The sequence below is a fragment of the Kryptolebias marmoratus genome, linkage group LG16 (assembly GCF_001649575.2).
Source record: "Kryptolebias marmoratus isolate JLee-2015 linkage group LG16, ASM164957v2, whole genome shotgun sequence".
Taxonomy (NCBI): domain Eukaryota; kingdom Metazoa; phylum Chordata; class Actinopteri; order Cyprinodontiformes; family Rivulidae; genus Kryptolebias; species Kryptolebias marmoratus.
The window spans coordinates 8,273,943-8,285,862 of NC_051445.1; the positions used below are offsets into that span (position 1 = coordinate 8,273,943).

At 34.8% G+C, this 11,920-nt stretch overlaps 2 protein-coding genes across 3 annotated transcripts in view; both read left to right on the forward strand.

Moving 5' to 3' along the window:
* Positions 1–423: 423 nt before the first annotated feature.
* On the forward strand, positions 424–7,548 carry LOC108235372 (meprin A subunit beta-like). Its single transcript, XM_017415320.3, has 11 exons — positions 424–868; positions 1,737–1,915; positions 2,183–2,401; positions 3,000–3,161; positions 3,584–3,814; positions 3,902–4,354; positions 4,462–4,635; positions 6,035–6,140; positions 6,276–6,323; positions 6,704–6,748; positions 6,964–7,548. The coding sequence occupies exons 1-11, from the start codon at positions 744–746 to the stop codon at positions 7,031–7,033; spliced, it is 1,812 nt and encodes a 603-aa protein (XP_017270809.2). The 5' UTR covers positions 424–743; the 3' UTR covers positions 7,034–7,548.
* Positions 7,549–8,862: 1,314 nt separating this feature from the next.
* Positions 8,863–11,920, forward strand: part of LOC108235548 (meprin A subunit beta) — a 10,345-nt gene continuing 7,287 nt past the window's right edge. For both annotated transcript variants that reach the window (XM_037980498.1, XM_017415635.3), the window contains exons 1-6: positions 8,863–9,020; positions 9,536–9,554; positions 9,665–9,694; positions 9,826–9,851; positions 9,953–10,037; positions 10,602–10,719. In XM_037980498.1, the coding sequence (XP_037836426.1) occupies positions 8,952–9,020; positions 9,536–9,554; positions 9,665–9,694; positions 9,826–9,851; positions 9,953–10,037; positions 10,602–10,719 (347 nt within the window). In that variant the 5' untranslated portion in view covers positions 8,863–8,951. The remainder of the gene's footprint in view (positions 9,021–9,535; positions 9,555–9,664; positions 9,695–9,825; positions 9,852–9,952; positions 10,038–10,601; positions 10,720–11,920) is intronic.

Sequence of the window (11,920 nt, forward strand, 5' to 3'; positions counted from 1 at the left end):
CATTTGTATTTTTAAACTATATTTCTCGAAAACGTTTAGTATCTGATTTTTTTGTTTAAATAAAATTTATTTCTTATTTTAGATTTATTACTTGATGATATTTGGAAGGTAAGTTTATTATGCCTTCAAAAAGCAACCTAAAAATACTTTTTAATATAAAATGCAAGTATGAGATGCCCTATTTGTTACAGGCTCCAAACAGAAAAAGAAGTACCACTCATGATGGGGACAAACTGTGGCCAACCACAGTCCCCTATGTCTTGGACAATGACCTTGGTAAATATCATTGTAGTTTTCCTAATACACACAGACACAGACACGCACACACACACACACACACACACACATATGCAAGTAATTAGTGAATAATAAAATGCTTGTAAAGTTTAGTAAACCTAAATCAACAGAATTTATGAAATAGCAACCATGGCAGGTTTAAGTATGAATGTTCCTTAAAGTGACATTGACCTTAGGTGTGAGTGTGTGGTGCATGCATGGTTGTCTGTCACTCTGTGGCCCCGTGATGGACTTGTGACCTCTACAGTTTGTACAATTCTCCCATTAACTGACCACTGGAGACAGACATCAGCTTCCTGCGATTGAACAGGATAAGATGGTACAGAAAATGAATGAATGAATTATTCTGAGTTACCCATTGGGCTAATAGGTATGAGCAGTTCCACCTTATTTCAATTGAAATCTAACATGTTTATTTTTATCTCTACACCACACTCTTGTGAACAATGGAAGAGATGAATGCCAAAGGAATCATCCTGAGAGCATTTGATCAGTTCAGGATAAAGTCGTGTATTGACTTTAAAACACAGGACTTGGAAGACTATTACCTTTCTTTCCAAAAGTTAGAGTGGTATGTATTATTTTTGCCTTTACTTCAATAAGTGTATTTACTGTTAATACAACTTATAGTAAATGATTAACTGAATAATTAGATGTTATAATGATCAGTAACTTGCTTCATGTGTGATTCAAACTACTTACACATTGCATTTCTGCTGCCTTAGACATTTAGTAGTTCTTCACTGTGGGCTTTCTTCTTCTTATACTCCAAGATCTTAGTCATTTCCAAATTAATTAAAGCACCTCAGAATGGATTAGCTTAATAAGGTTTAATAACAATGTACAGTAAAATGATTAAGTATATCTAAATGGTATAAGCAAAGGTTTTTACTGACTAGGTGCATTCTTGCTTTAAAAATGCGAAAATATTTGTGATACAATTTGCAAAAGCAGTCTTCCATTTATGTTTATGGAATCTAGTAGTTAGTATTGCAAAATGGCAAATAATATGTTTAAGTTTTGATGTGTGTTCAGTACTTTATTGATAAAGCTAAGATTGTTTTAAAGCATGTTATTTTGGAAACAAAAAAAGTTTAAAAAAAAAACTGAAAATTTGTACATCTTAAAGTGTGCGTTATATGTACTTTATTCTTTTGCAAGTCTGTTTCCCAAGATTTCTTTAGAGACAATGTTGAAAAATGTTATCAGCCTCTGCAGGTGTATGCTGTACTGCACTCACACTTTTCACTCATGATAGCAAACTGGGCTGTAAACCGTTGCCCTGATGATGAACGATGGCTGTTCAGAAAATATTCAGGGACCAAACATTGTTATATGGTTCTACTTCTTCCTTGTTAAAAAGGCCTTTGACTTTAGGTATAACTGTGGAGTGTGATCATTACTGACCAGTGCTTTTTTTTTTTTTTTTTTCATTCTAGGTGTTATTCATATGTTGGCCGAGAATTCACAAATGGGCAGAACCTCTCCATTGGGATAGGCTGTGATTCCCTTGTAATTGTTGAACATGAGATTCTTCATGCTCTTGGTTTCCACCATGAACAGTCTAGATATGACAGAGATGATTATGTGAAGATTGTATTAGACAACATCTTGAAAGGTTCAGCACTTTTGTTTTAATACTGTTTTTCTATTGTGATGTGTCATGATGTGTGAAGCACATCAGTGTTTCAACTGCTTAGTAACTATAAAAGTTACAGCAGGAATTTCCAAAGTTCTCACAAATAAACAACAAAAAAGAACTTTCTACAGTTTACCTTAACATCTACTCAGGTTTTAGTTATTTTATTTAGATATCATGACTCTTTTAAAGGTCTTTTTTTGCAATATTCTATCTTGATTTTGGGCTTTTTTATGTGATATCTAGGTCACGAGTATAATTTTGATACGATTGGAAGTGAAAACAGCACCACCCATGGAGTACCATATGACTACTGGTCAGTGATGCACTATGGAAAATATGCATTCAGCAACGGCAATGGCTCCACAGTTATCACCATAGACCCCAAATACCAAGATGTGATAGGTCAAAAACTGGGAATGAGTCCTAGAGATGTTCAAGAATTGAATCTTCTCTACAAATGCAGTAAGTGTTTAAAGAAAGTTTTGTTTTAATATTTTAATTTTTGCTCATGTTACGAAAACATAAAGCAAATATACTGTGCTATTTAAAAAGAAAAGGTAGTTATTTTCATAATGGAAGCAACAGTTTTCCCTAAACACTTTATTATACTTTTGAGATCTGTATATTTTTAGGCCAAATTTCCTTTTAACTTGCCTGATTTTAGCATAGTTTCAATTCCAAATGCTCACTGGAGGCTCCCACACATCATGTGCTCAAGGCTAACGTGAGAGCAGCATGAAGGGACTTAATTTCCAAGTTTCAAGAACTTGATATATAGCATTCCTGAATAGCATTATATCACACAGTTTGTTTGTTTTTTTCATTCGTATAACTTTATAGAAAAATGCAGCACCTTAATAACACTTAAAAATTTAAACCAGTACAAAGACGGGGGCTTGGACCTATTAATAATATTATTATTATTTATTTATTTAATTTTCTTATTCACATTCCTGACACTCCTAAAATATGTCTTCATACCTGTTCATTATGAGCATTTATCATAATAGAAATTTTGTCTGGAGAAAATGTAACAAATGTCTTTTATTCATTTCCACAGATTCAACTGTAGCCTTTATGTTTTACTGTGGCTTTTCTAATGGGACAATGTGTGAAATGAACCAGAGTTTACAAAATGGCAGTCACTGGGAAGTGGTTACACAAGTAGATGGGGGTCCAAGCTATGATCACACCAATCTACCCAGTGAAACTGGAGACTATGGTAGTTATGGATTTTCTTGTACGATTTTAAAATGTTGAACAAAATAAGCTCAGTTGTGATTTTTTTTTCTTGTTATGTATTTGTTTTACAAGTTCATCACTTCCAGAGTAATTCTAACTATTGCAAACAGAATTATCTTTTAAAGTTAAGAAAATGTAAAAATGTCTTGAACAAAACAAGATTACAACACAAGTTATTACAGCTCTAACTTCCCTTTTTATAGAGAGCCCTCAAAACTTTTAAAGGCTCCCAGTCTGCATTTAAATATTGGTTTCATTTAATCCAACACAAAGTGATTTCTTAAGTTTTTAAAATGCACATTTAACTGGTGCCTGAAGGAGTACACATGCCTTGAATTGTTTGTATTTCTGTGTCGGTAAAATTGAGAATCTGCTATAACAATATTTTGGACATCTTTCTAGGCCAGGAAAAAGGATACTTTATTCATGCTAGCACAGCATCAGGTCAAGAAGGAGATTCAGCTCAACTGGAGACACAAAGGATGAGTCCCAAAAGGGAATGTAATGTCCAGTGCCTGCAGTTCTACTATTATCACAGTGGGAATGAATCAGATGAGCTCAACATTTGGATCAGAGAGTTTGAAGATGAACAGGATTCCACAGGGACCCTCCATCTCATGGAACAGATCAGTGGTAATGTCTAATACTTTGCATTTTCACTTGTGCACCTGATTAAATTTTTAGTAATCCAACATAGTAATCTAAAAATCTACCCTACAGGTCCACCAACATCTCATTGGAAGCTTCATCATGTTTCTTTGAATTCAACTAAACAATTCCAGGTGGTGTTTGAGGTTCAGAAAGGAGCAGTAAACTCTACAGGTGGCTTCTCCATTGATGACTTAAATCTTTCTGAGACCGAGTGTCCACACATTATTTTGCAGATTGATGAATTTGAGAACTATTTAAACACTAGTGCCTCTGGAACTAGAATATATAGTCCACGGCAGTACTCCAAAGAAGGCTATGCTTATCGAATAGCTGTTGTACTCTACCAGACATATGTTGGAATGTATGTGCAACTTTTGTCTGGTGACTTTGATGATCAGTTGGAGTGGCCCTGCCTACAAAGGCAAATGACTTTCCAGATGCTGGATCAGAACCCCAACATACAACAGCAGATGTCAAAACAGTGGAGTTTCACGTCCAACCAAAATGATCTGACTTTGAATGGTTTGTTTTCAAAAGAATGTTAAAGTTACAAAGAAAAGAGATGTGTAATTAAAACAAGTAGACTATAATCTATTTGTTCTTGTTTTGCACATGATTTTAATGAACAGGTACCATTCTCTGGGACAATCCTCGTGAGACTGGAAAAGACGTTTTTTCAGATAATTCTGAGTTAGTCTACGGTGGAATGCTGTGGGGTTACCTATCTTTCATGACATTGGAAGAATTACAATTACGAGATTTCCTCAAGGGAAGGAGTGCCATCTTTATGTTTCACTTTAAAGGTAGGTTGTATGTCTTTCTCTGAGAAATTTGTGTAACTGAAACTGAAATATTGCAGCATCAACCTCTTGACTTTTTCAGACTGAAATGGTCATGCAGTATTGTAACCATTTTCTATGTTTAGTATTATTATTATTTTAAAATAAAAGAGTTTGATAGGGTGCAAGTTACAAAGATCATCAAAAGGCAAGGTGCATGTGTTTGTACCTGTTTGTCTGTAAAGCTGGAGAATGAGCTCAGCCAAAAGGAGAAGCTCTTGATTTACTGGTTTATCTACGTTCCTTTCCTCTGTGGTAATGAGATATGGATCATGACCAAAAGGAAGAGGTCTCAAATGCATGTGGCTTAAATGAATGCTATTAATCAAGTTAATCCAGTGAAAGAGTTTATATGCAAATATTGTGGGACCTATAAGAAACAAAAGCAGGCAGGTGTTGTTTCAAATTTGTTGTATTAACAGCTATACCTGATTATTATTATTGACTTTGTGCACTGTCTTTTGTTTAATTAAGTAAATATATTCACCTTTGTTACCTCTCAAAAAGGATTTGAAAAGTTTGTTCAGCCAAAGGAAGAATATCAGTCTGTCTGAATCTTTTAAAGTAATCTTTAATCTTTGCTTACCTAATGACAATGATTATGGAGTCAGTCGTCAGATACATTGACAAGTGACTTGAATTTTACAGAATTACAATCATAAAAACTTATTAATACAGGGAAGTCTGAAAGACAAATGCAAGTTTACCATGCTCTTAACTCTGCTCTCATGTGGACAACAGAGTTAAATGCTGCAGAGAGTCTCTGCCCCAGCCATCAAGGACTCTCAGCCTACAGTCGGGATACAACATTTATATAGTTTTTAAAAATACAATACTTATATAGTCTCCTAAAAATAGCCTGTCCTCCTGCTGGCCATACATTTTTCATTTCTCCTACAGGATTGGCTTCTTTCCTCTCCTGGGTCGATGACATTTGTACTTTATGCTACCAGCGTAATTCCCCTTTTTGCAGGTGCCGCTTTGTTGGTGCCGGAGCTTTGGCCTCCTTCTTTTAGTTTTTTAACCTTGGTTTTCCCCTAACTTTCCAGTCCTCATTATTCTGGCTGGTTCAAGGACACTAGTAGAGATTGCTGGCCTCTGGCCAGAACTTTCACAATAATATGATACCATTAAAATCATTGCACACTAAAGTAACTCTCAGTTAGTTAAAAAAAAAAGAATGTTTCATCAAGTTTATTCAACTAACTTGTGTAATACATGTTATTGCTAGTACAAAATAGAACAGCAAAATGTTTCTAGGAACAAAGAAATGCTACTGATGCTCAAAATGTTAAAGTGTTTACTATCTGACTTTTTCCCTTTGTATTCTGCCACTGATCCTTTTTTTTCTGGATTTTGATAGATCTCACTCCATTAGTTAATGGAAGTACACTGCCATGTCCTCAAGAGAGATCACTGAGCATCACACATTCCCCCACCATTCAGTTTGAAGGCTTAGGTTCAACATGGTGAGAAAATGTGTCAGAATGTGCTGTAAATTCATTGTATCAACTGTACCTTTTAAAACAAATCTTTAAACAATGTTGGATTTAGCATTTTTTTTAGATTTTAGCATCTATGTCAAATATGCTGTACTTTTACAGGAACTTATCCACCAGCAGTCCACCTCCTACAACAGCAAATAATAAGAGGTACTCCAACATTTAATCACATTATTAGTGCTTAAGAAAACCAATTTCTATAGCTGATATCTTTCTATTAAGGTAAATTGACATTTTTTTCAGTCTTGGAAGAGAATTCTTTTACACAAATATAGCAGCTTAACTTTCATCTGTACATCCATTTACATATAGTCAAAATAATTATGTAACTTTTTGCACTGAAAGGTTAGGAGATGCAAAATAGGCCTATTATTACAACAAGTTATGTTCAGTTCACTCATACACTGTCAAATACCTCATACTGCATGTATTGTGACATGCTATTCAGAGCTATGTATGGTATTGAATTATCATATAGTTTTTTAAATCACTATTCATTCTACTGTCCAACACTAATGTTACCTTTACAGGATGTCATCCTCCATTACCGCACCTCATACAAGAAAAGTCGAAAGGTATTTTTTATGTGTTATAACACATTGTACACTTTCAAAAATTGTTAATTCAAAAATCTGGATAATGTTTTTTTTTTAAATTGACAAGTGTAAAGCAATGGATAAAATCGCAGTACTAAATAACAGTTACGTCCAGTTGGCACATCAATTAGTCGGATATATTATGAAATTATAGCATAAAAGGGTTATTTATTTATTTTTTGTGGTGTTTTTAGTTCCTCCCCTGGCATGATGCCCTCTCCTGTCCTCTTCATCCTGCTGGCACTGATGCTTCTGGCACCATGATGTAAACCTCCCATTCATATCTACTGTTTTTATTGAAAAAGCATGTGTAACGCTCCTAAATTTGAACATATATGGATATTTCACTATTTTAAAAAAGTCTACAGTGGACACAGTATTTTATTTAAGATGTTGGATTATTGTATGATTTTAACATTCAGAACTAAAACTTGTCACCAACATGTAAAGCTTAAGAGTTGAGTTCTGAATCAACAATGTTTGGTGAGGATACACTATTTTTGTTAGATATTAATCTCTAGATTATTAGGTCAATACTTCATACAACTGTTCTTGTTATGATTTATAGATGCACTTAGTCTTGACTCTTGTATTTTTGTATTGTATAGAATCTTTTAAAATCTAAGCCTGGCTGTGTTTTATTATAGTTTTTTCCACTGTGGTAGTTGTTTAAACCACATGGTATTTACCACGGATCTTGTTACATGGGACCATGTTAAAAAATAAACACATTTACAAACAAATGTGTATGGTCCTCTGCTTTGAACACGATCCCTATAAATGACCATAATCAATAAAAAATATAATCTTAAAATGTGTTTTATTCGTTATTACTTATTGGTGTATTTTGGCTCATTCATCAACTTGTAACTATGTTATTTCTAGTAAAGGTAGTTATAAACTTTATCAACCAAGGCCAAAGAAATTACATTAAATCAAATTGTATAGTTTGTGAGTGCTCACAGTACCAACAGTGTCATTACAGTATGTGAAGCTTTCAATATAGTCTCTCTAAACTTTTCAGGCACTATGATTTACATCACTGGCTTTCTTCTATACACCAATTATGCAACAGTACATAAACCTGCACAAAATGTCAATAAGCTGCGATTCTCCTGTTCCCTACATTTGACAAAACAAGTCAGAGGAATTTTTAGGAGGAATCAGAATTTTGTGTCTGAGCCTAATTTCCAGGAAGAGACATAAGAGGCTACTATCACATTTACCTTAGTTTTTTTGCTGAACAGCCACACACCCTGAATAGACCTCATAGCTCAAGTTACCACAGGCTAGAAAAAAGAAATCTCCCTCAGGTGCAGCCTTTCATTATTTCTTATCTAACTATGAAGGGTGTAGCACCAGAAACCAAGGGAAGGGACGTCACCCCAAACTTTACTTATTGTCAAGTCATTCCAAGGAATCACATCAATCAAAGGCCCCTTACAATTTTCTTTTGTATTTTTATCCAAAATATTATTTTTTCCCCAGTTCCTGTTTTTGTTGTTATTTTTCTGAATTCTGCATTTCATACAATCTGCGTTCATAGACAATGCTGACAAATTTAACTACCACCACTCCAACAACAAAACCACAATTTTCTTAGCTCGTATGCATTTTTACAAGTGATAATCATATTTATGTTATAATCATGTTTATGGCCCATGTCAGAATTAAATCTATCTTCTTTTTATTTGAATGCAAAAGCGAAACAGATTTAAAAAACACAACAGTTTCTGAAGGTTTGAAACTAGAACAGTGTTTTTGTTTTTTTTGTTCTTTTGTTGTTTTTTCCCCCCAGACAGGAAGACAATGGCTACAAGCTTCTGGTGGGTTATGGAAAATTTAACCAATACATTTCATGGAATGAATGGTTGTGAAACTGACTGAATAGAAGTGCCAAGGCTGCATTATAAGTGTTGTAAAGAGGAAACCTGAGACTGTTCCATTAAAAGGAATTCAACTAAAACTTGAAACGTGTGAACATCTTTAAGCAATGACACTCCATCTGACACTGATTCTCTGATGTGATCAAAGCCGTTTTGTGATTCGTTTCACTGATACTTTAAAACCCTCCTTCATTTGTTTATTTTGCATTCAACAAGTAAAGCTGAAGGTGAGCATCTCATTTGAAGTTAAAGAAGTGCGACTGAAGGCAAGAAGGTGGTAGACAGATTAACTCGCCATGGAGATAAAAGGCTTCATTTTTCTTTTGGCAAACTTGGTAGTTTCAGCAGCTTTCTCCATAAGATCAGTAAGTAATTTTATTTATTGTTGGACTGTTTTTGAAAATGTAGCCATAGAAGTTCATGAATGGCCAGTACAGAGAATCAGCTAAACTGGTGAATGTTATGACATTATTCTTATATCCTATCTTAGATAATGTATGCTTTGTGAATACCCTGTGACAGATCTTTCTATATCAAAAAGGATGTCTCCTTATAGTAAAAGCTACTACAATCTGCACTTTCTGTATATTACAGACTAACTAACAGTAATAAAAGTCTGTATAGGTTATTTCAACGTGCCATTTATAACAATTTAAAGCCCTGACTTTATTTTTGGTTATATAATTCTTTTTTATAACACAATGGCCACATTTATTTTTCCATTGTTGACACATGGATTATTACCACTGTTTTAAATAAATTATTATCAATTATGTATAGAACATTTGCTTTTTTGATTAAGTTTATACCATTTTTACATTACATTGTTCATCATTGTCAGTAACACTTTAACAAATCCAAAATCAATGTTTTATTCCAGATAAAACCAAACATAGTGGGTAAGTTCTTTCTTTTGAATCATAATATTTAAATATATATATTTATATATATTTTACATTTGTATTCAATACTAGAAATTTACCAGGATGTATCTCATGTTATTTCATAGACATTGGTGAAAACAAGAACATTACGGATGGTAATGTTATTTATTTATTTATTTATTATTAAACAGAGCTTTTTGTGATATTTGTGTTTTAATTGTACATTTGTTAGATGAGTTTAAGATGATTCTTTTGTTAAAAAGACTAAATTTATTCTTTATCTTAGATTTATTACTTAATGACATTCGGAAGGTAAGTTTAGGATTTCTTCAGACAAACTAAGATCAACTTTTTAATTAAAATTGAAATGTTTATATCTTATGTGTTTTATGTTTTGTGTCCATATATCTCAGCATCCTAACAATCAGAGGAGTAGCATTGTCTCTGAAGACACTCTGTGGACATCCCCAATCCCGTATGTCTTGGACAGAAGCCTTGGTAATAATAATAATTATATATATACGAAAGATCTGCTGTACACACACTACAGCTAGTTGAAAATACAGCGGTTGGTATTTTCATAGGTACTAACTGGTTTCTTATTAATAACAAAAAAAAATTAAAAATCTTACTACTTGTATAAACAGTATTAAATGGCCTTGCACCTCTGTACATAAGAGACATGCTAACCAGTTCTACACCCGTCAGATCAGTCAGGTCTGCAGACTGTGGTATCTTATTCATACTTTTTCTAAATGAAGGGATGCTGCTTTTGCAATTATGTTTTTATGAATTAATTCGGTGTATCATGTACAGTTTTATGTCTTTTTTTAATTTCATTTCTGTTTATGTTGGAAAGCACATCAGGTTGCAGTGCATGAAACGTGCTAACCAATTATAGTTTGTTTGTTTGTTTGTTTGATTAATTGATTGATTAATTATTTGATTGTGTGGGTGTGTCCATGTTTGTGTTGGTGTGGGTATGTGTTGAGGGGAGTTGAAATAAAGTATCTAACATTTCTTTGCTTTTTTCTACACCACATTCTTTATCAATATTGAAAGACCTGAATGCTAAAGGAGCCATACTGAGAGGACTTGACCAGTTCAGGATAAAGTCATGCATCGACTTCAAACAGAGGGACTCTGAGGACTATTACATTTCTTTTCAAAAGTTAGAAGGGTATGTAATATAAATCTTCTTCCTTTTTTTTATCTGGCTGTTCCCTTTTCAGGGGTCGCCACAGCGAGTCATCCTCCACTATCTAACTCTGTCCTCACTCCAACTACCTCCATGTCCTCTTTAACTGCATCCATATGTCTCCTCTTTGTCTCTAACATCCTTCTACCAATATACCCACTGTCCCTCCTCTGCACATGTCCAAACCATCTCAGTCTGATCTGATGGCCTCATTCCTAATCCTATCCGTTCTCGTCCCTCCCAAGGAGAACCTCAACATCTTCAGCTCTGCCACTTCCTGTTCGGTCTCCTGTCTTTTTGGCAGTCCCGCTGTCTCCAAACCGTACAACACAGCATCCCTCACCACTGTCTTGTAAACCTTTCCTTTGACCTTTGCTGCCACCCTTTTGTCACAAATCACTCCTGAAACTTTTCTCCATCCACTCCATCCTGCCTGGACTCTCTTCTTCACCTCTTTACCACACTCTGGGATTTTAACTGAAATACGTCAAAAATAGCTATTTATTCATAATTACAGTATATGTGATCCAAACTAAAGTGTTGGATTGTTGCTGGCACATAAAAAATATTAGAGCTTTCTCAATTGCAAGTGAACTTTTGCAAAATACTTTGAATATTTTAAAAATAGTTTCTTTCTTTAAAAATGCATTTGAGAAAAGATTTCCTGACTAAGTAAATATGAATCACATGCCGGCTCAGACGTCGCCCGGCCAAACAAGGTCTGCGTCAGGTGCTGGGGAACCAGAGCACCCTGATGAAAAATGGGCTACTGGAACAAGACGGAGGAAATTGATGAGAGGTGAAAACATGGATCTGTTGGAATGCTACTACTCAAGTAACCTTAGTCAGAGAGGTTACATGCAAAGAATGCTGGAACAATGGTTACTTCGACATCCCCAGTCAACCCTGACTAGGGTGAGTAGCTCAGTGACGAGGTGCAACACAAATGCTATGGCAAGGGGGAGGAGCGAGGATGCCAGGTTAGAGGGGAATTAACTCCAACTCCCCACCCAGAGGTTGGGTATGCAGCCCCAATGAACGAACCATCTAAGCTGAACAAAACAGCCACTGAGAGATAGAATCGTAGGACAACCCCGATGCCAATTACAACGACTGAATGAAGTACCATCGGAAAGTCTCATGGAAGATGTGAATGCAGCACTGAGAACAATTCCCACCACCA

Coding starts and splice junctions, on each gene's coding strand:
- LOC108235372 (XM_017415320.3), top strand. CDS start 744: ATGGAAGAGATGAATGCCAAAGGAATCATCCTGAGAGCATTTGATCAG. Junction 2,402..2,999: donor GAATCTTCTCTACAAATGCA/GTAAGTGTTTAA, acceptor TCATTTCCACAG/ATTCAACTGTAGCCTTTATG. Junction 4,355..4,461: donor AAATGATCTGACTTTGAATG/GTTTGTTTTCAA, acceptor TTTAATGAACAG/GTACCATTCTCTGGGACAAT.